The sequence below is a fragment of the Artemia sp. Qi Xiang Cuo genome, chromosome 15 (genome assembly GCF_049724085.1).
Source record: "Artemia sp. Qi Xiang Cuo chromosome 15, ASM4972408v1, whole genome shotgun sequence".
Lineage (NCBI taxonomy): Eukaryota > Metazoa > Arthropoda > Branchiopoda > Anostraca > Artemiidae > Artemia > Artemia sp. Qi Xiang Cuo.
Window position 1 is genome coordinate 23047419 of NC_142808.1, and position 24648 is coordinate 23072066.

Here is a 24648-nt window from a genome sequence, read left to right on the forward strand (position 1 = left end):
TGATGAGTAATACTAAACTTAATAAAATTAATATATTTAGAATCAGCAATATAAGCCCATTCTTTTGATACATTTATTGACATCAAAGTTCCGTTTTTAAAAGTTTCGATTACTATTGAGCCGTATCGCTTGTTTTTTTTTTTAGTTTTTTTTATCGTTTTTTTTTATTACGTATATGTTATTACGTATATGATGGGGTTCTCCCCTTAGTCAATACCACGCTCTTTACGTTAAAAGTTAGAAAAAATTTTAATTCACACACCCCTGAATCACAAAGGCCGTTTAATTAGAATAGATAGCTCTTTTGAAAGCACTAAAAAAAAAAACTGTAGCGTAAACAGCGAGGTATTGACTTGGGGGAGAACCCCCTCATATACGGAATAAATTCTGTTCATTTTAAGTTCTAATGTTGCTTCTTACTTTCAGCTGAAAAAACTTGTTTTTTTTTAATTTAATTTCAGATCGTTTTTTAAATAATGCTTGGAAATCCGGCACCCAATTCATAGAAATGTCCCTTACCCCAAAGAAACATCCTCCACGGAAATATTCTCCCGAGTAACCCCTCCTCCAGCCCCCCCCCACCACAGCAGAAAAAATTCTTCCTGAAAATGTCTGTATACTTCCCAATAACCAATACAATATGTAAGTAATGGGCAAAGTTCATAACTTGCAGCCCTTCCCCTGGGAACTGGGGTGGATTAAGTCATCGTAAAAACATATTTATTAGATTTTCGACTATGCTGAACAAAATGGCTATCTCAAAATTTTAATTGGGTGACTTTCAAAAAAAATGAGCGTGGGAGGGGGCCTAGTTGCCCTCCATTTTTTTGGTCACTTAAAAAGGGCACTAGAACTTTTAATTTCCGTTCCAATGAGCCCTCTTACGATATTCTAGGACCACTGGGTCAATACGATTACCCCTGGGGAAAAGAAAAAAAAAAAGAAAAAACAAACAAACAAATAAACACGCGCCCGTGATATTTCTTCTGGCAAAAAATGCAAAATTCCACATTTTTGTAGATGAGCTTGCCTCTACAGTAGGGTTCTCTGATACGCTGAATATGATGGTGTGAATTTCATTGCGGTTCTATAACTTTTAGGGGGTCTTTCCCCCTTTTTTCAAAAATCAGCCAAATTTTCTCAGGCGCGTAACTTTTGATGGGTAAGATTAAACTTGATGAAACTTATATATTTGAAATCAGAATTAAAATCTCATTCTTTTGATGTATCTATTGGTACCAAAATCCCGATTTTTTAGAGTTTCGGTTACCATTGAGCCGGGTCGCTCCTTACTTACAGTTCGTTACCACGAACTGTTTGAAAAAACCGTAGTGTTAGTATTCCGTAAATGTGGTAGACTTGAAGAGGATGTTAATTTTAGTTTTTAGGGTAAAACGGTTAGATTAGAGAAGGAATGGTCATATTTAGGTGTTAAATTTAAGGCGAAAGGAAATTTATTTAGTACCCATGTAGAAAGTAGGATGGAAAACGGTAAGGCATGTTGTAATATGGTATTAAGAAGTCAGCTGAGGGATATTAAAAAGATCCAAGTAGTTAAAGAGGTTTTCAGGGCGAAGTCAACGCATTGTTATGATTTGATACATTTTATGTAACTTCCCCTTTTTTTTGTTTTTAAAGTTGTAGCTCTCCTCACAATGCCACCGCTGTCGAAATAAAGTCTTAAATACACGTCTAGGGCATATTAAAATTAATTTCTTTAAATTAAAATTCATTTGACAAGTCTTTCTAATTCTATTTTGCGTATTTATAAGTATAACTCCAATTGATTTAATTCAGGGTTTTACCCCTAGACCCACAAGCTACATGTTCCCAGTTGGAAGAATTTATTTTATTTTTGGACCCAGTTTTCAGAGGGCGTGGTTATTTTGGATTCAAATTTCACATCATTCAGAAATAAAAACATTTGTGGCCAATACCCCCCCCCCTTACGGCCCAAAAGCCTAGTTTACCTTAAAAAAAATGCCCTGAGTTTCGGTCATTGCACTTGAAGCAATTTATTTGTAACATCATTTAATTATAACAATATTTGTAACATCTATTTGGAACAACCAAACAGTTCGTTGTAAAAAACTGTGAATCAGGAGCGACTCGGCCCAATAGTAACCGAAACTCTAAAAGACAAAATTGATATTGATGGATACATCACAAGAGATAGCTTTTTATGCTGATTCCAAATATATAAAATTTGTTAAGTTTAGTGTTATCTATCAAAAGCTAAGACCCTGAGAAAGTTTGCCTGATTTTCGAAAAGGGGGAGGGGGTGGCACCACCAAAAAGTCAAGCGATCTTCATAAAAATTCACTATCAGATTCATAATATCAGAGAAACCTTCTATAGAAACTTCAGGCGCCAGTCTTTATATATGTAAATTTTACATTTCTTGGCAGAAGAAAGATCATGGATGTGTGCTTATTTGTAGTTACTTTTTCCCAAGGGAGATCGTATTGAACCCATGGCCCTGGAAGATCAAGAAAGGGCTCATTCGAACGAGAATCAAAAGTTCAAGTGCCCTATTTAAGTGACCAAGAAGATTGGAGGGCAGCTAGCCACCCTCAACACCCCCTTCTTACCTAAAAACGTCCGATAAGAATTTCGAGATAGCCATTCGGTTCAGCATAGTTGAGGCTTACAAAACCCTCACAGGCCTTGGGGAAAGAGATGTAAGTTATACAATTTGACACTTGTTTGTATATAGTATCAGTTAGAAAATATAAGGATTTTTTGGTGGGGGTGGGGAGGGGTTGCATATTTGCATGATTTGGAAAATGGTCGGAAATTAAACAAGAAAAAACAGTTTTTTTCAACTGGAAATAAAGAAATTAGTTTCTTTATTTGAGGGGGGGGGGGGCTTTTGAACGAAATAGAAAATCAAACAGCTAAAGCATTTCATAAAATTATCATTTGATAGTTAGTAGAAATACTAAGACAAAGAAGTAACAAAAACTCTTTTTTTTTGGTTTTGAACTCACTACTAATAAAAGAAGTCAATATGATGTTAAAATTAAACGAAAATTCATGCTCTCCTTAAGAAGGTTTGATGAGACATTTGAGATTTATTTGAGGTCTATTTTCAAGTTGTGTGTGCTATATTTCTGCAGTCCTAGGATTTCAATGTTTGTTATTTCAATCTGTTTGCTTATTTCTTTGGATTTACTTCTTTTCATATCTGTGACTTATTTTCGTAAGTCACTGGCATTACTCCTATTCCCTGGAAGGATGAATACCCCTACCTTTTCACCTTGTTTCTGGTATGGAATTTTAAGCCACTGGAAAGGACAAAAAAAATTTCTCACAAGATTTTTTTTAAAGTAGCCCCTCTGTTTCTCTCTGGAAAAATAACGTTAATCAACCATTTTCAAAAAGATGTCGTTCTGAAAGTTTTGCACAATTTAAGAACTCATTTCCGACAAGTGATTTTTACCAGTACGAAAATGAGGATTCCAGGATTAGTTCTGAAATATGACATGTTAATCGATGTTTGTTGTATTGGTATTTAGTGGTATTAGCCACTCCGCGTGCCCGTTAGTTGTATTTATGTGCAAGAAACGGCACAACATTTTACATTGCAAGCGGCACAACATTTATGTGCAAGAAGCGGCACAAGCGCCACAAGTTCTACGTTGTGGCACAATAAATAAATAAATATCTGAAAATGTTATTTAAAATTAAAGTTCTACAGCATTGCTCATTGATTTTATTGAAAGTATATTTTATTTGTAAGTAATTCTAGATAATCTCTAACTGAAGCAAGGGTTTTTAACTCAGGAAAAAAGCCGATTGACTCTTGGTTGTTGCGTGGTGGGCCAGTGGATTGATCTTTACCAGAAAATACATGGCCGAGGATTGGATCACAGCAGCCAGAAAGGTCGACAAAAGGAACGTCTTAAATTAATTAAGGACTTCTGTGTTTTTCTGACACAGATAAACGCTCAACATTGAGGTACACATAGCAGGATGGTTTTAAAATGCCTCTTCAACAGTGGCGTCTATTGGGGAGATAAGGGGCATTTTACCTCCCAGGTATTTTCGCCCCTCATTAGATGTTGAAATTTACCTTTTTATTGAAAAAGGTCTTCTTTGTATTTTCATTGGAATTTTTTTTAAGCGACAAAATTGCCCGCTAACCTAGATTTCGATAACTACATTTTGCTCCCCCACCCCCTAATTTTTGTGAACTAAAGCCACTGTTCCTTCAGAGAGAATCTGAAATAGAAGCAAGTTTTATGGACTGCAATTTCTGCTCTCTCTTTGCTGAAACGAAAAAAAATATTCATCATAAAACTAAACGGGACCGTAGAGCTTTTGAAGCACTTAAACAAGATTACAGCCTCTAAAATATTATAGCCTCTGTTTATTCTGTTTCTCTTAACCGTAAAATACACTAGTTGCAATCGTATAAGAAAAATCAGAGCGATAGAAAAAAAAACCTAGGAAAAGGCCAACCGGTTAAGAAAGCGGATAAACTATAGTAGAAGATGAATTCGAATGATTTCAACAGTTTAAAAAAAAGTTAACAACAGAGATAAAACGAGTACCAAATTACTAGGTCTTTAATGAGAATAATTATTTATTATTTATTATATTATTATTATAATTAATTATTTATAATAATAATTTAATATAAAAAAATTAGGGTCTTTAACGACAATAATTGAAAAGTGATTACTAGGATTACTGTGAATATCAATAATTATTCAAATTAATAAGTTTTTAATAACATTAATTATTTAAATAAGAAAAGAAACAATTACTAGATTTTTAATAATATTAGTCATTGAAACGTGAGATAAAATAATTAGTTCATCGACTTGTATGAAACCGCTTCTAGAGATAAGAAACATTGTGGTTAAATGTTCGTTTGAATTTGATATCTGTTAAGGCAACTTCAAATCTTTTCTTAGAGGTTACTATTTGTTGTGGTTAGATTATGAGATGCTTTAAGTCCCAAGACATCAAAATAAAAATATTCGCTAGCCGCATATACCTATACTCCGATTTCTAGGGTTGTTCTTTTGATTGTTTCAAACTATTAATAAGCATTTTGTAAATATTCACGTCATGCAATTATAGATCAGCAAAAATAAATTAGTTAATTAGTTAGTTAAAAATAATTAGTTATCAATTCAGACATTTTCTGAACTGAAGAAATTTACCCTGCATGCTTGAACTTTGTTTGGATTCGAGATCATCAAGAATCCAGACTCTATATATGGCAAGTATCCAAATTCAGTAAAAGTCGCAAGAATGCGATATGATTCTATTCGCAACCAAAACACGGAAAATGAAGAAAAACGGGTTAAAAAAAACCAGAAACGATAAGAAATAACGGAACAGAAACAAAAACGGCTAACTGTTTTGTGTGTTTTTTTTCTATTTCCTAAAAAAAAACTGAACAGAAAACGGTTGAAGAAAAACAGAAACAGAAACGGTGCCGAACCCTAGTTTAAACCATTTTGGTACCTCGGACACTTACTCTTTTTTCACAAATTAGGTAGCTACAAAAAAAAAAAAAAAAAAAAAAAAAAAAAAAAAAAAATTAAGGGCATTACTTCGAAAATACACCTTAAAAGGAAAGATAGGTACACACTTTCTTAAGCTGCTTGGTGCAGCGTATTTTTAGCCCATTTTTCACCGATTTTTGACCCAAGATTCTTTTTCTTTAATTTGGTAGCCAGTACTAAAAAACAACCGCGTAACTGCCCATAAGGCTCTTTTTCCTTAGAATTAGAATTTTCATAATCTTTTAATATATATTTGCCTGTGTTTTTGCCACTTAGCCAATTGAACAATCAGATTGTTCACTTGTATTTAGTTCTGCCCGACATTCTTGATTAAACTATTGCTTTTTAGTCCGTGCTTTCTGTGTACAGTAAGTAGCTTCTAGTAAGGTAGGTTTTTGCAGGGATATGCATAGTACCAAGGGTATTAGTAAAGAACATAACGACTAAAAAAGGACTTAACGGTTATAATTACAAAAAGGTAAACATTTTATAAAAACGAATAGCAAAAGATACGTGAATGGAGATTACGAAGTATCTATATGTTTAGTTTCCACTTTCCAAAATTTTTGAAAATTTTTCAATATGTATTGGATAATTATAAAACATTCACTACTGTCTATTATCACTTAAAGGTTCCTGAGAAAAAACACCTTTTTTATTATTAAATGGAACAAGATGTAGTGCCCAACGCACTTTGTTCCATCCGTCTCTTTTACGTTACTTATCTTTCTCTTTAAATAAAGCGACAATTTAAATGAATAGGGGGCACAAGAGAACTCTATGCCTCATAAAAACCTACGGCCGGGTATATACACAGGAATCTATTTTGGACAGAGTAAAACATTTTGGACCGATCGCAGATTTTAAAAAAGACAAAAAAATCTGAGAAAATATAGAAAAAACTATAAACAATTTTAGATTTCTAGGGCGGTCATGGACCCAAAAACCCTACCCAGCGTTTGTTTCTGTTTTCAAAATTAAGTTGAATATAGTAAAACGTTACGGCGTCATTACCGTATGTTTTTTTTTTCATAGATACTCAATTTGTGAAAAAAAAGACTAAATGTCTGAGTGACCAAAATGACTCAAACATATGCTAAACATTTAAAAAAAAAAATTGTTCAAAATAAGCATATTATACCTACACACAGAGATAGACAGCAGAAGTCTATCAAATGTTAACAAATGTCAACTCCAACCATCTCATGATTTAATTAGATTAAAAAAAAACAAACAAGTTTTTTCAACTGAAAGTAAGGAGCAACATTAAAACTTACAACGAACAGAAATTATTACGTGTATGAAGGGGATTGCCCCCTCCTCAACACCTCGCTCTTTACGCTAAAGCTTTTTAGTACTTTTAAAAGCTTTCCTATTGTTCTAATTAAACAACCCTTGTGTTTCAGGAGTCGTTCTTAAAGAATTGGGACAAAATTCGAGCTTTAGTGCAAAGAGCGAGGTGTTGATGAGGGGGCAATCCCCTTCATACACGTAACAATTTCTGTTCGTTTTAAGTTTCAATGTTGCTCCTTACTTTCAGTTGAAAAGACTTGTTTTTTTAATTTAATTTATGATCTTTTTTAAGTAATGCCAGGAAATCTGTCCCTATCTCCACGCAGAAACCCCGATCCCCACGGAAATATCCTCTAAACAATTCAATCCCGGTGAAAATTTACTCCAGACAATTAACCTTAACAGATCAACTCGTAAAATTGAGACAAAAGAGAAGGTAAAACATTTAAAAAGAATTGTGTATAGGAATTCTGGCAAATTCCCCCACTGTATAATTTCCCCTGACAATTTCACTCCCTGAAAACTCCCCTCCTCCACCCGAAAATGTATACATACTTCATAATAACAAATACTGTGTGTAAAAAATGGGTAAATTTTATGACTTAAAGACTTTTCCCCTGGGACTGTGGGGGGTCATTTTATATCCAAAGGCATAGTTATTGGGCCTTTCAACTATTATGCCGTCCTGGCTAAGTGGACGTACGCTTGGTTGAGAATTCTTTGTCCAAGGGGCATGGGTTCAATCCCTGGCGTGGCCAGATATTTGGTTTGGGCCGGGGGTCAGTGGCGTGACTCTGTAAGCTCAGCCAGAGTCGACCCAGCTCTAAATGAGTACCTAGAGATATCTGGGGAAAGTAAGCAGGAAGGGTGAGTGAAAGTAGAGGATGGCTGGCCCCAAGCTCCCCACTGCACTTCCTGGCTGAAGGGCCACGAAACGGAAATCAGGACCATAAGGGTCTAGTGCCGTCATACTTGCTTACTTACTTTACTTTTCAACTATGATGATCAAAATGGCTTTCTCAAAATTTTGATCAGACGACTTTAGGCAAAAAGAGGGGCGGCGGAGGGGCCCTAATTGCCCTCCTTTTTTGTTGGTCACTTAAAAAGGGCACTAAAACTTTTAATTTCCATTCGAATGAGACCTCTCTCGATATTCTAGGAGCGCCGGGTTGATACGATCACCCCTGGGAAAAACAAACAAAAGAACAAACAAATTAACACGCATCCGTGATCTTACTTACTGGCAAAAAATACAAAATTCTACATTTTTGCAGACAGGAGCTAAAACCACTAAAGTAGGGTTTTCTGATACGCTGAATCTGATTGTGTGATTTTCATTAAGGTTGCAATGCTTTTAAAGGATGTTTCCCCCTTTTTTTGGAAACAAATTTTCTCAGGCTCGTAGCCTTTAATCGGTAAGTCTAAACTTACAGAAACTTATGTATTTAAAATCAGCACAATAAGCCCATTCTTTTGATATATCTATAGGTATCAAAATTCTCTTTTTTAGAGTTTCGGCTACTATTGAGCCGGGTCGCTCTTTACTTACAGTTCGTTACCACGAACTGTTTGAAATGTGGACTTCGACCGTAAGTACGTTTTTCTGTACTTTGTTCTCTGTTCCTTACCATGCTGTATAATAATAATAATAATAATAATGTATTATTAAAGCTTTTTTACAGCCATATACAAAACAATATTTGGTAATACGTGAATTGTTATTATTACAGTTTGGTCACCTGAGACTTATTAACTTCGTTTTGGTGATAAGGTAGATGACTAAGATGTTAATTAATGTCATTCCCACCATTTTATTATCCCTAATGTGTTTTTTTTTGTGTTTTTTTTTTGTGCTACCACAATGGCTTCATAAGCAACTCTTCACAAAAGTTGTTGACGGGAGCAGAGAGCAAGCAGATATGAAAAAAAACATCAATCCCACGTTTTTGGATATTGATTGTGCCTTGTAATTAGGTGTTTTTAATGCTCAGCTATTAGCCACGGCGTATAGTTATTATTAAAATTTTGTCACCTGAGCCTTCAATACTCAAATGTAGCGTAGAGATAGGAGGGGTGAGTACAATCTCAATTTTCAGAGCTTCGGAGTTTCCCCACTCAGCATGTATCCAGTTATCGTCAGGGTTGCCATTGTTGGTGATTACCGCCAAATTTGATGATTTTGTTTTCATCTGATGATTTTTCTGTAATTTCACGGAAAGAAATTTGCGATTTTATTATGTTTGAGCTAATGACCTGATTTGTTTTTTGTTGATTTTTCACAACAGAAAATGAAAAGAAGAGGGGATTTTATTTTTGCCTTGGGTGGCAACCCTGGCTATCATAGTGAAACATTCTTATTGTCCCTGGCTTACATGCAAAACGAAAGGAAAATAAGCACGAGAAGAATGTTTGAAAGCGCAAAAAAACAAAAATACGACCTCTGTTTCGGTAGCATTTGGGGGAGGGGGGTTTGAGCAAGAGAAGGCTCAGACAAAATAGAAGTGATTCTAACTGTACCTTCATGCAATAAAAAAGTGCCAAAATAGCACCTTTGTTAAAACAAGGGGATACATCAAATTGAAGCTGAAAGTATAGCTCTAACATAGGTACATTGCAATAAATTTCGTTCGTTTTCTATTTTGTTTTTCAAAATGCAAGATTCTTTCTAAAGAGTCGTCATAGCGCGTTAGAAATTTTGTGCAAAACTAGTGGAACATATACCCTATGTTTCTCTCTTCTATAATAATACAATAAAAATAAAACCAGTAACAATAGATAATATGCACATCAATATCGAAAAACCTATTTGAAAGTAGCGCCCTATCTACTGAGCCCACTTTAAAATATATTTTATTAGTTTTTAACGAATAGTTAGTAACTAAATTAGCAATTTCACTAAAAGTAGCAAGTAATAATAGTTAGTAATTTTATTGAAATAACTAATTGTATTGAACAACTAATTTTATTGAAACAACTAAAACCAAACAAATAACAATTAATAAGTCAATTAAGGAGCAGAGCAGAGTAACTCCTGATTTTGCTGTGGTGAACCAATTGGCACTAAAATCAAATTGGGCTATATCCTTTAAACGGGGCTTTTAAACCTACACACCTTACATACAAGAAGATGGGCACCAGAATTTCAAAACAATAGCATATGAAAAGAAGGGTAATAACTACTTACCCCTCAGCCAAGATGCTGTGGTGGTTGCCTTGTGGTAGACCAGTAAGCACTAAAATTAAATTGGGCTAACTGGGCTTGGCTAACTTGGCTATGAACGGGGCTTCTGGACCTACACACCTTACATAAAAGAAGATAGGCACCAGAATTTCAAAACAATAGCATATGAAAAGAAGGGTAATAACTACTTACCCCTCAGCCAAGATGCTGTGGTGGTTGCCTTGTGGTAGACCAGTAAGCACTAAAATTAAATTAGGCTAACTGGGCTTGGCTAAATTGACTATGAACGGGGCTTCTGGACCTACATACCTTACATACAGGGAGATGGGCACCACAGTGTTCAAAACAATTGCGTACGAAAAGAAGACGAGAAGGGCAATAACTGTTGCTCCAGAGCCGGGGTCTTCTGGTATCAAGGCATCCCAGGGTAAGTAGACCCGGAAATGTTGTCCTGTTATTTGCTCCCATATCCCACAGGCTAACGTGCAGAAAAGACACATTGAAAATAGAAGAAATACAATCTGAAAAAAAAAAATAATCTTAAACAAAATGTAGTTTTAAAGAAAAATTAAGTAAAAATCAGGAGAATTAGCGATAAATTTTAATCTCTCAATTATTTCTGATAAAAGTAAGAAGAAAACTCTGATCACCGAACGATCATTTTATTTTTTTTCTCTGCATTTTTAATTCCTCTTACAAAAGAATAGCACCTTTACACCTTTACAAACTTTTACTATGTGATAAATACCATCAACTATATCTGTTGTTCCGCGGTATACATCAATTATAACGAATTAAGTGATTAAGACCTTATGTAAATAATTAATTAAGACTTTAGTGACATCAGGTGTTTTTATATGGCAAATTTCATGGTACCATATTCATGATTAGATAATGATGTGATAAATATCTTGGTAATAAAATAATTACCTGCTGCGTGGGCAGTCACCCCACACAAAAGACACAATTTTCCACAAACACCACTGCTTGACAAAACAAAGGACGGCCAAAAGGCCTTATCAAGTGCCCCAACTTAACAAGGGTTGGGAGAAGAGGTAGTGGAGGCAGAAGAGGAGGTAGTAAGGAGAAGAGGTAATCAACTCAAGAGCATTACAGTTCCGGAGGACCTTAAAGCGCTCAATGGATTAAGGTGAAGGTGAAAACCATAAAAAACGTTTCAATTTGATGTTTTAAAGAAAAATATATAATAAGTTAGCCAATTGAAAACCCCATTTATCTGTACTGCACTGAAAAAAGAAGTTTTCTCATATATTAATTGGTTAATTAGTTTTCCACTGTGTCCGTAAGACGCCAAATGGAAATATGGTATTAAACTTATCCTCGCACAGGTAATCATCAAAGAAAAAAACAAATCTAAAATACAGATCGTCACTGTAACCCCTAAACGTATCTGATGTTTTTCAAACATTATGAATAATTGCCCAAAATCATTTACTGAGCCAGATTCATAGGGAGGATCAGCAGGACAATGTACGTTCAATCACACTTCAATCCTCTTGATCTACATTCACCTGCAGGTTCACCCTTTAAGAAGAGATTAGTAAACGGTCTTCGGTAATTATTTCAGAAGTGTGAAAATATCTGATACGACCTTTAGATGCACCAGTGACCAGACGTTCAACCGGCACACTCTCCACTGTTAAAAAAGGGTTGGATACTAGGCATGGGCGTACGCAGCATTAGGCAACATATTGTCTAGGGGGGGCAGTCGATAGTGTGATGGAGTTTTATCAACTGCTTTTTCCAAACCATCTGCTTTTTCAGCCATATCTAATGTAAATTTGAAGGTCTATGAGGGGGGGGGGGGCAGCTGCCCCCCTTCCTACGCCCATGGTAATAGGCGTGAATGAAGCTTTTATTGAACTTGGTACGGTATGTCGGAATCGTCATGTTTATTAAACAATCGTAGGATAAAAATTGATATGAAATCAGAAGAAAATGTATGTTTAGTTCACAATTTATTTCTAATTCTGTCGAATTTCTTTTGTAAAGATCACATATTCTGAATAAGCTTACTTTTAGCAGACAAAATTCATGAAAACCAGAGGCAGTGGCGTAGCAGGGTCTTCAGACACCCGGGGCGGAATTTAAGCTTTTCACCCCCCCCCCCAAGAACCACTTAAAAATTGTTGAGTCATAATTGTTTATGGTGGAAATATACAATTAAAAAAAAAATTTGAAGTGTTTAGATTAAGGAGTGAAAGGAAAAGTAAATTGCGTGATATATAACATTGGTATGTAAACATTTTAACATAAATTATTTACATAAATTTAAGCAAAAGACAACAATTTTATACATATTAAAATTATTATTACAATATCAAACAAACCATTTTAATTCGTGGCTTACATTAAGTAAGGCTAAAATGGGCATGGGCTTTTATTATAAATGTTTTAAGAGGAAATACAAGAACAGCTCTCGCTTTCGTATTTTACTACAGGCCTATCCATGTTTTTTTTGTACTTTGACTTCAAAAACCCAGGTGATTGAATGATATATATATATATTTTTATCAGCACGAATTTAAAAAAAATTACTGTATTAAAAACCCATGTTTTCATTCAAAACCTCTTCTTTTTAACTTTGTTTTCTGCGAACTTAGAAATAGCCTTATCAAAATCTTTTTTGCTACATTGCTTTCAATAGATAGCATGGCCAAGCTTGATAGTCGAGCATGGCTGATAGTAGATATGAAATAACATTTAATAAGCTTGAGCTTAGAAAAACTCCTTTAGCAAGAAGTAACAAACACATAATGTCAGGTAAAACTTTAATGTTAGAGTTAGACTAGGAATAGACTCTGGAAGTTCATATTCAACTATAAACTGCAGTAGTCTCAAAGAACTCCACTTCAGAGCCGCTTCTTCAGGAATGTTTACCCCTTGTAAAAACCTCCTCAGACATTGGACCTCTTTTAACATGTCTCCTGGAGATATTTCTTCTTAATTTTCAACTAAACAGCCCACTAATTTTAACACTTCAGTTTCCAAACTCTTTAGCAAGTTCCTGGTCTCCAAGATAGCAAACCAAAGTGATATTCCTTTCATGCCTTGGCAACGCATGTTGATTCCTTGTTGAAATGTTTCAATGCACTCTAACATCGATATTTTTAGTTCTTCTTCCAAAGTTAGAGGCTCGTCGGCAGCTTTTTCTCCGGGCATCAGTTTCTTTCTTCTAATATTTCTTCGTTTGGCTAGGGCAATGTCCATCTCATCACAAATAGCTTTTGCAAATTCAATTTCCTTTTCCACAAGACCATCTTGATTATCATTCAAAAAGGCCTTTAAACTCCTCATTTTGATGAGGCACTTTTCGAAACTTATTTCAACAATTTACAGGTATTTTTGGGTGTGGTGGACATCTTCAAGGACACTATTCCATAAACATTAAAAGCACAAAAATGAGAAATCCTACATCGATGTCAGCAACGTTTGAGCTGCTCCTCTGGTGTCGAGAGTTTCTGAAGAGTCACAAAGTTTCTCAATGGTATAGCCAATCTTCTAAAAGCATTTAAACACTGGCTTAACAGCTTCATAGTAATCCCTCCACCTGGCTTCTGCAAGTCGTTTGACCGCAATTTCAACATTTGCCAAAAGGACATTCCATCTGTGTGTGTTGAGCATGAGAAAAAAAAATGCAACCTTTCCAAAGTACCAAAAAAAGTCCACAGGAAGGTACCAAAGTACACAGAAGGAATTGTAGCAAAAGAATGCACTCCGCAAAGATTTAGTGAATGGTTGGCACAAGGTACAAACTGCTTTAGGATTAAGCTCACGAATTCTAGCTCGTACTCCTGAATATACTACAGCCGGAGCGTTGTCGTAGCCCTGCCTTCTGCACATTGCTATATCAAGACCATCTTCTTCAATTGCATTTAAAATATCCTGTGTAATGTCCACGGTTCTTTGTCCTGTAAGCTAATAATAGCCTTAAAATGACTCCTTTACTTCAACTTTGTTGTTTTCAGTGTGCACGTAACGAATTACTTCACTCATTTGATCAATGTGCGAGGCACCGGGTGTGTTGCCAAACATTATACTAAAATACTCTTCTTTTTAATATCAGTTAAAATATTTTCCTTTACCATACCACCAAGAAGTAAGATGAACTCATTTTGAGTAGTTGGGGACAAGTAGCTTGTCAATAACTTTTGTGCGTTTGACTGCTTTGAAAGTTCTAGTTTGGTCACGAGCTCTCTGAATACAGGATCATATTTTGATAACAGTTCAATCAGCTCTAAGAAATGCCCCTTGTTTTCTGATACCATATTTGCCCTGTGTCTGCGAAATGGGAGATTTTGACCAGCTAAAAACAAAGTGGCATCTAACATTCTCTTTAAAATGTCTCTCCCTTTTCGTTTTTCTGTTTCAGCAGCTTCTTGATTTTCTGTATCAATTGTTTTATTGACATTTATATTTAGCTGTAAAGTTTTAAACTAACAAAATTTAAACTCACGGCCCAACTGTCTAAAATAACTCTCTTTGCATCGATGCTCACAATTACACTGAGTGTAAACGTGTCCAAATGAAATTCTTTACCAGGAGTCACAAGATAATCTTCGATGAAATAATATAGTCTTGAAAACATCATGATTTAACCAACATGGGAAGAAAGGTCAATAATTCAATGATCCTTCTCTGGTTTTTGATATGTAGTAAATAATTGAGATAAAAAATTTGGAAAGAAGTGAAAAAATTATGTCAAGTTAAGTGAAAGTGATATTTGCTAGAGCTGGATTGTCACTAGTGATAAATCACTAGTGGTGGCAACCCAGAATGAAAAGGGATTTTTTGGGAACCGATCTTTTTTGAGAAGACAGATTTTAGGGGAAATCCTAAAAAATTCGGGGATAGTGGAAGCACTGATATTTTTAGACAAAATCTGCCAACAAATTTTACTAGGCCATGAAAACTGCTAAGTAGCATTGCTACCATGCTACCCCACTTTTTGCACGGTGGAACACAACTTGTGTTTTGAAGCTTTTCTTTGAGCAACAATTATTTATATATATATCGTAGAAATGGTATTTTCAGACAAAACCTGCCAACAAATTTGAAAACTGCCAAGTAGCATTGCCACTTTGCAACCCGATTTTTTGTACGGCGGGCCCTAATCAATCACAAGTCCTTTTAGTCCAATTTTTGTCACCCCTCCAGGCTGGCACCCGGGGTGGTTCCCCCCTCCCGCACTCCCCTTCCTACACTACTGACCAGAGGTCATCTGTGGGTGACCAGGAGATGGGGTAATTTCCCACCCCCTGTGGGAAATGATTATTGTCATTTTTAATTCATAAGTTATTTTTAATTCTTGTGAATTCCTTTTATAAAGATCGAATTCTCTGAATAAGATTGCTTGTTAAATGTAACATTCATAATAATCAGGGATTCTAGCTGTGTTTGGGGAGGGGGAGGGTGGTACAATTTCCCTACAGATTTTAGAAAATACGTTTTATTATTTTCATTGAAAAATATCTTTCTTTGGTATTTTCTTTAAGAATCCCCCCTCCCTGTGGATTTAAAAATACCTTTTTTCTACTCCCTTACATTTTCATGAGTTCCTGATTACAGCATTTTTGAAGAAAACGAAGATAGACAATCACAACCACCAAATCTATCGGCCACTAAAAAATTGCTCAGTTCAACCACTCTAGCATATATACCTTTTGTCTGGGGTACTGATAGTCCACATTTGTATATTAAACTGGTATCATGCGAATCATACCATGTTAGAAATTAAAAAAAATTATGAGAAGATAAATGAAAAGAAATTGCGATTAAGCATTTTCCTGTTGGAATTAAAAAACAGTATTCTAACATATAACTTCCATCTATCTTTTTATGTAAAACTTATTAAAATTACCTATTTACAATTCTCATCGTTCTTAGCCAGTTCTTTCTTTTCTTTTTTGTCTCCCATCTTATGAAAACTTATCAGAATCCAGAATTCGCTCCCCAAACCTTTTTTTTACTGAGCTATACTAACCGATATATTGTTCCCAAAGATTTACAGAAACAGACAAATAATAGAGTGTGGTCTGGGTTGGAACGTAACCAGACCTTAAGCTTAGCCAGAACTTCTCATTTCTGTATTTGAAAGAACTAAAGAACCAGATTATTACATTTTTCACTGATATACGTATTTCGTGGCCGCGGAGGTAAACCTAGCAAAATCGTTTTAAGCTTTGCTAAGCCAGACAAAAGCTTTATAAACTGGTTTGAACAAAAGACGCCAAAAAGGAGAAAGAAAAATGTCCCTCAAATAATAATCCACAAAAGATAAGGTATGTGAATCTTATGCAGTTAAAAATTTATCGTTGACCATTAATGGCTCGTACACGAAAAAAATTTCAATCTAGGATGATGTTTTTGAGCAAAATGGAGTTGTCGGTTTACAAGAACATTTCGTCAAAAGACACAGTAAAAGTATTCTTAGTTTTAATAGTTTAGTATTGGTCTATTCAGTTTCAGCGAAGCAGCTAAGTGGAAAAGGGCGACCCTCCGGTGGTATTGCCACTTTTGTTCGTTCGACTCTAAGATCTAGTGTATTTGAAGTCAATGATAATTTTCTGGCGATTCGTGTTGAGGGCTGTGTTTTCATTAATGTATATTTGCCTACAAATTACCATGATGAGCGTTCGGAGCGTGCTTTTACTTATTCTAGTGATAAACTCGGCCAGTGTATTAACCGTATTAGATTCTTAAGCCTTCAATGCATACTAGTTGGTGACTTCAATTGCGACTTGAATGAACCGCTCTTATCTAGGTCTTTACGTTCTACGTTGTTGCTTAGTATTTTTGGAGACCAGTTTGATCTCAAGTCCAAAGATTTAAACTTTACACATGTACACACCTCAATGTCCACATCAGATCTCGATCACGTCGTTGCGTCCGCAAATCTCGGGATTTCGCCTGTCAAGGTTGTGCTTGATTTTCAGCTGTCTGATCACTTACCAATACAGTTCTCAGCCGATATTCCTTGCCACAGCTCAGATACACAAACGCAAACAACTTCAAAAACACCTCCTACGTCTCGCCGTGATTGGCGCAAAATTAACCCTGTTTTATTTCAAGAAGAAGCCACCAGAGTTCTTAGTAAGATCCGCGTCTCTTTCCATCGTCTCTGTTGATTGACTGCTCTTTTAAGGAAGTAAACACAACTATCAGGCGCCTTTTATTGCACAGAAATTGGCCATACCCTTTTCTTTGTTGAAAAAACTGCCGGTACACTAAGTAGACCCCATCGTCATACACTTCCTGGCTGGTCTGAAAATCCAGAGTTAGTGGATATCCATTCTAAGTCTAAATTTTTGCTTCAACTTTGGGTTTCTTGCGGACGACCCCGTTTGGGGGTAGTCAATTCAATCCACCTGCTCACAAAAAGAAAATTCGCAAAGGAGCTAAAAGCTCACAGAAAAAAGATGATTGATATCGAATCTACACGGGCCAAAATTAATCCTTCTCTCCTTTGGCGTTTTCTTTCCTCTAAAACCGATGAGTCTTTATCCGCATCTGCTATCCCTGATTCTGAATGGTACACATATTATGGGTCAGAATTTTCGCCTCCTGACCCAGCCCTCAACGAAAGATACGGAGCTGAGTTGGACGACTTCTTAGATAGTTGTCCTCGGAGTGATTATCTTGTAACGGAGGGAGCTGTATGTAGGGCCATCTCTCACATAAAACCTAAACAATCTCTTGGGATTGACGGGATCAGTGCACTTCATCTAAAAAGGGGTGGGCCCGCTCTCATTAGTCATGTAACCCTCCTAATGCAGATTATCCTCATTCAGGGTATTGTCCCAACCACTTTCACAATTGGAGATCTTACGCAAGTTCCTAAAAAAGGAAATGTTACCATGCAATGCTCCTCTTTCCGTCCAATCACGGTTGCTACCACTCTCTGCAAGTAATTTGAACTTTTATTCGTAGATGAGTTTGAAAAACTGTGTTGTAGTCCACCAAGACAATTCGGTTTCCAACGCGGCATTGGTTGTGCAGAAGTACGCCATGTCGTTGCATATGCACTCCTGGATGCACACAAATCAGGAGAAACTCTAGCAATCGGGGGCTTAGACCTGCATAGAGCGTTTGATTCATTGATTCATGCGCTTATATTGCTAAACTCAGCTAAAAGAGGAGTGGATTCAAATATCATCCGGGCTTTCCGTGATATTTATTCTCACCTTCGCGTGCGACTCAAGCTCCCTCCCGATAAAGGCCTTCCGCTAGCCCCACGGTCAGCTTTGATACCAGTCCATAAAGGTGCCCGTCAGGGAGCAGTTTTATCCCCCAATTTCTTCAATAACTACATTATTGAACCTCAAGACAGCTGTCCTTCATCATGCAGTCTCAGATCCATTGACATCTCCCTAGTGTGCTTTGCCGATGACACCCTGAATCTCAGTCGGACGCTTAACCGCCTTTCAGAAATATTTTCGTGTCTGCTGTCCAACTACGAGAAAGTCGGTCTGAGATTTAACTCCCAAAAGTCGGAAGCTTTGCTTTATAATTGGAAGAATGTCCCTCCTACTAATATCACACTAGGTGATTGCTCAGTAAAACCAGTTGATAAAATAGTATATCTGGGGCTTCCAATAGGTTCCTCATTACAGCATACCCATTCCCTCCTGATCTCACATCTTGAACGGCGAATATCCAGCTCCTATGCTTTGATCGTTAAATCCACTCTGAGCTTTAACCGTCCACTACGGGCAATTATTTTCAACGCTACCGCTCTGCCACATATATTATATTTGACCTCTATCTGGAATTTATTGACAAAACGTGAAAAGTCTAAAATCCGCTCTGTATTTTTCCGTTTTGCAAAGTACCTACTAAAATTGCAACCTTGGACAAAAAATAGTTTTCTGATTCGGCGCTAGAACCGAGCGGACCCAAATCTATCTGTTCAGACCCTTATTAGCCGGAAAAAAAAAAAACCAGCAATTCTAAAGCACGAGGTGGCAATTTTTTTTTTTTAATTGTCCAAGTTTTTGAGCTTTTTATTTTTTTATTTTTTTTTTTAATTTTTTTTTCTCCTTTCAGTATTGTTGGTCTGTATTTATATTTTATAATATTGTGTTTTTTATTTTTTAATCTTTTATTATTCTATCTTTAAGTTTACACTTTTATTACTATTTTGTATACTATTTAAGAAGTTGTTGCTTTTGTTGTTATTATTATCGTTTTGTTCCCTCTTTTCGTATTTTTGTATACTCTGTCATTGTACATTTATTGTATACGACGGGTTTTCAATATATATTATATTATATTATATTATTATATAGCGACTATAGCGCCAATATACGACCATACCTGACTTCCATAGCGCAAATATATTGACTGTAACATCCCTTAGAAGATAAAATAATACCATGTGCCTAACTTATGTTATTCACAAATACTCACTAATATTGCTATATGTGCCACAGGTTTGTAATCAAAAATTTTCAGAAACCTTTATTTGCCAGCTTTGGCAGAAATAGATAGATGCCATCTATGAAGTACATCTACGACTTTTCATAATGGGATCTTAAAGTTGTTTAAAATTATACATATAAAAAAATCAATGTTACACTTGCGAAATTCCCACTCCTTCAAAGCATCTTTCTTTCATTCTTTTTTTCGGTCTAAAGTAAAATAGACTTTCCTGCTCTTGTCAGATCTGACTTACGAAACACATTGGGGATTCTTTGTTGATAATACGGCTGTTTCGCAAGCAGCAATAGCAAACTAATGACGAATACCACAATGCCCTTCAATTTTTTTTTTGCCCTTGCCATTGCCCACAATGTTGCCCTTCTGTTTTTAACATCATTAAACAATATTCGTGCCATTCGAAATGCCATTTGTTTTTGCAACACAAATAATTTTCTTCAATAAGGACCTGTCGGCACTTCCTATATCGAAGTTGTTTGTCCATGTGAATTTTACCCTTTTCATTTTTCTATTACTTTTTTTTCTTCGCGTTATGTTTCTTTTCTTTTTCTCCGTTTCTTCTTTCTCCGGTAGTTTTCATTTGAAAAATTCCGAATACGAAATCAAAATGTCGGTCAAAAGTGTCAAAATGCCGAAATCAAATATTTGCCCCTTACTATTTTTTTATCTGTTTCAAAATTGAAAGCCAATGTGGTTTAAGAGATCATTTGGTTTTAATCCTAATCTTGCCAGTCTTTCTCACCTTCTGAAGTAAATACACCTCTACAAATGGGACTCTTTTTCACTTTCGAAGAAATCTTAAAAGTATCAAGGACAGCTATAATGCAATCTGACTGTTTGAATCGGGTAAGCAGAAACTTACACAACCATATATATATTTATATATATATAAAACAAAAATCAAGAAAATCGGGAATTTAATTTTAATAAAAAAAAAATTAATTTTTAATAATAAACAACTCTTTATACAGTTATGCAGTTTTTGGTAGTAGCTGGCACCAAATAATAATAATAAAAAAAAACCTGGATGAAAGATAAGAAAAAAACGAACTACTAAGAGGGTGTTTCTTGGGATTCAGCAAATTGTTAATCTCCGAATTTTAATGGACAAAAAGCGCTGTCAAATTTGATTAGTTAATTTTACTTAATTAATTTTAAGGTTGAATGAAGCATCGCTGACGAAAATGTTATACCGTCCTAAAACCAATATTCTTTTAAATATTTTTAAACAAAGTATATCATTTCTAGTATATCGAATACTAGTCCAAGCAATGTCGTCGTACCGGTATCTTCTGATATAATGTACTTCCAATACCATGATAGAAAGCTGCATCATTTCCGCAATTTTTCCTCCCCCTTCATCAAAGCCCTTTTGAACTCTAAGAGTTCATTTTCGAAGATAAACATGTCTGTTTGAAATACTCCAAAATTAGAAGAGGGGTCTTCGGCTGTAATTTTGTTGAATAATCAATCAGCGCATTATGGTACAGAGCACTCAATACCCGATTAGACTTAAATGAAATGAACTTTGAAATATTCTCAAAATAAGGTTTCCAATCCAATGAGCCCCCTTCTAAGTTTATATGACCATCCTTTCTATAAAAAACCTTATATTCCCCAGGGTATAAGGTTTTGATTAGATGTCCTTTTTTCTTTTTTTTTTTTAAATCCCACCTTCTCTCTTCTCAGTGGCACTAACATTAAAAAAAAACTACTTTTAAACATTACAAAAATCTAAATGCCACCTACACTCTACATTTTACTAAAATTAGCAGCCAAAGAGTGGTCTTCGCATTATTGTACTTCTACTAAAATAATTTTTAATCCATATTAACAATAAAATAAAATTCTCTCCCGCAGAGAGGACGTCCCCCCTCCACAGGAAGTCCCCGCTTGCGGTGGCCATTTACAAAAACAGACAAAATTTTCTCAAATTCCAATTCTGCAAAGAAGCCACTACTAAAAAAAAAAAATAAAAAAATACCCCAATAAAAAATAAATAAAAAAACCAACAAACCCCCCCCCCCAAAAAAGAAAAAAAAAAGATTAGATATGTCTTGGGAAAGGATGGGCATTGGGGGGGGGGGTGATTGACCAACAGTCACTCCCGACTATTAAAAAGGGCACTAGCCCTTTCAATTTCCAATCGGGTGAGCCTTTTTCGAAGTTTCTACGACAATTCCTTCTATACAAAGCGCACTGGTCTAAAAAAAGAAGTTAAATAATACACCCTTCCCACATCACCAGACTTAGCAAGGTGGATATATCGGCATCTCCTTATATGACGACATCCCAGAAAGTTTCACTATTTCCCCAATTTTCTTCCATTTCATCAAAGCTCTTTTCAAATAATAAAGAGGAACGGGCATTCAACTTAATCTGGAAAGCAAAACTTTGAAGCAAGCAATTTGGAGTTTTAAGAGGTTATTCCATTTTCATGCTCAGAGCGTAAAAGGCGGATTGGCAATGAACTGTTAATCTTACTCCTCCAAGAATGACTTTCGGCAAGCTGTAACTGTCACAAACTTTTATCGCGAGTCCACAGATGAAATAAAAATAAAAAATAAAAAACCACATTCATGCTGTTACGCGAACAATAATATGCGACGAGTGCGGTGCGGTGAAACGTCATCGTTGCGTCGTATAGCTTAACCACTCTTTTCGTCAAATCGTAATAATAATAATAATGGTTTGCCGGGATATAATAGCGCCGGGACATAAAAGGTGCCGGATACACTGTTTTAGAATATACAGAAAAACATATTGAGATGAACATTCACTCTGGAGAGAAATCCATTGAATTGCCATGCTACGTTACACAACGCAAAAACCATTCTACGCAGCGAATATATCTCATTATACAGTCAGTAGGTTTCATTCAAAACGTGACGAACTTATGTTTTCGCAAGTCTATTCTGTTTTATCGCTAGGGGATCGACCTGAAACTTTTAAAAAGTCCTTTTTTAGGGCGGGGGAGGGTAGAGGGAAATTTTGTTTTGGGGGAAGTGAGAATTTTTTTTCCCGGTTCCAAAAGCAATTTATTCCTCAATATCTCGGGGTAAGAACTGAATATATACACAGTTCTGTGTAACTGTAAATGTACCGTCCATAGACCAGTTCTTTGTATCTATTCAGATACATAGAATAGATACACAAAACCGCTTGGTTAGTAAGAACTGAATATATACACAGTTCTGTGTAACTGTAACTGTGTTCTGTGTAACTGTAACTGTGTACAGTTCTTTGTATCTATTCAGATACATAGAATAGATACACAGAACCGCTTAGTTAGAACTGTATAAACAAGTAGCTTTTTTTTATTCTAACAGGACAGGTACATACTTATCAGTTAGAAGTATGCAGTCATTAAATTGCATAGAAATCGTGTCTGCAATAACGATAGAGAAATCGTTATTGCAAGCAAAACAACAATGCCTATTCAACGGAGAGTTTTAAACAAGATTCTTTGAAGTAATACACAAATCTGTCAAAGTATCTGATAACACATTTGTACGGTAGCATTCTAAAGCAAAAGGGTATCGACCTAAAAATGAATCTATTATACAAAAGAAGAAGAAATAATGTTAAAAAAAATTAAAACTAATCTTTTCAATAACAGATGGCAAAAAGTAAAAATTAAAATTTTAACTCTTATATAAAAAAAAATAGTGAAAAATATGATAATAAAAAATCTGTCAAAAAGCGTTGTATGGCAAAAATTTACAACTTAAACACCTTATGTTTAATAATAAAAATCAAAGCTTTTCCCTTTACAAGTCAGGTAGTGGAAGATTATGGACAAACTGGGAGAGCGGGAAAACGGTCTCCAAAACTTGCCTGAAAAAATTTATGTCTATGTATGCTATGTCTCTCACTATAATGTCTCAATATTTCACGTACTTTAGGATTTACTTTTTAGGAGTAAACAGCTATGACGGGTGAATTATTTAATGTATGAAAATAGACTCCCCCTCTCCCCCCCAAAAAAAACATTTGAAAAAATATATTAAAATGATATTTCAAAGGAATCAAAAGCCCTCCTGATATGCCCATATGCATATAAAATCTCAATATATCATGTTTTTTACTTTATTTATAAAACACAGTCAATACTAATATACATGAATCCGAACATCTATGGCTAAAACACTTTCGTCAAGCCTACGTCATGTCCCCTATAATAAATCTTTGGTAATAGTTAAACCGTGCTATTAAATCTTTATTACGGTGCTGTATGTCACTATCAAATTTGTGGCACTTGTTTTTTTTTCAATGTAATTAATTTTTTTCTCAATGTTTTAGATCTAGTTAGTTGTTCTACATCTTCAATTAACTATATCGATGATACTACAATTTAAATGTTCTAGTTTGATTCAATTCAATCTTAGTTTTGTCTCAGTTTTTTCAACTAAGACAAAACGTTTCAACTTGAAACATATTGCAGTATCTGTGCAAGCAAGTCAGTTTGCCCGAAAACAACATCAATCGGGTAAAAGTCATCTTAAGCAGAATAAAAAAAAAGGAATTATAAAAAAAAAGAAGAGAGTCTCTATAAGACTTTTGTTAAAAGGTTCTATTCCAGAAAGTTACGCAAACTTGATGAAAATTGGCTCATCAAACTCAACGTGTCTGAGAATTCCAAGCACCAAAGAATTCTTAGTCTCTTTAATTGTTTTTCTATTATACACAATGTGATACTGAGACATACACAATAGCTGAGATCTATTTTCAATGCACAAGTTTGTCTCAATTAAAGTCTCTTTTGTCTCGCTGTTTCAGTCGAACTTTAGGTTTAAATTTGAACTATATAATTTTAATTTTGTTCAAACTAAATTTTATTTAGCGGGCAGTGAAAACCCATTATTGGTGACATTACCCACGTCTGCATTTGTGATATTGCATTTTGTAATTTTATAATCAGTCACATTGCAAAATGTTCAGTTTTTAGGAAACGTTTCACACAGTCACTATGTCCAGTGGCGGATCCAGGGGGGCAAGGTCCGCGTGCCCCCCCTTAACATAGTCTAAAATTGTGTAATTTACTTAATTAACGCAAATTTGCCATAATTAAACTTGCTCCTAACGCAAGTTTATCGGATCAACCTATTTTGCCCCTCCCCCTAAAAAAATCCTGGTTCCGCCCCCAACTATGTCACTATGTAACAAACTTCTATTCACCACAAAAGCGTTAGA

General features: G+C 35.4%; 1 protein-coding gene across 1 annotated transcript in view; it reads right to left on the reverse strand.

Annotated features, from left to right (window-relative positions):
• Positions 1 to 24648, reverse strand: part of ATP8B (ATPase phospholipid transporting 8B) — a 135251-nt gene that overhangs the window by 84496 nt on the left and 26107 nt on the right. Inside the window, exon 5 of the mRNA XM_089101782.1 lies at positions 10306 to 10517. Within this exon, the coding sequence (XP_088957908.1) occupies positions 10306 to 10517 (212 nt within the window). The remainder of the gene's footprint in view (positions 1 to 10305; positions 10518 to 24648) is intronic.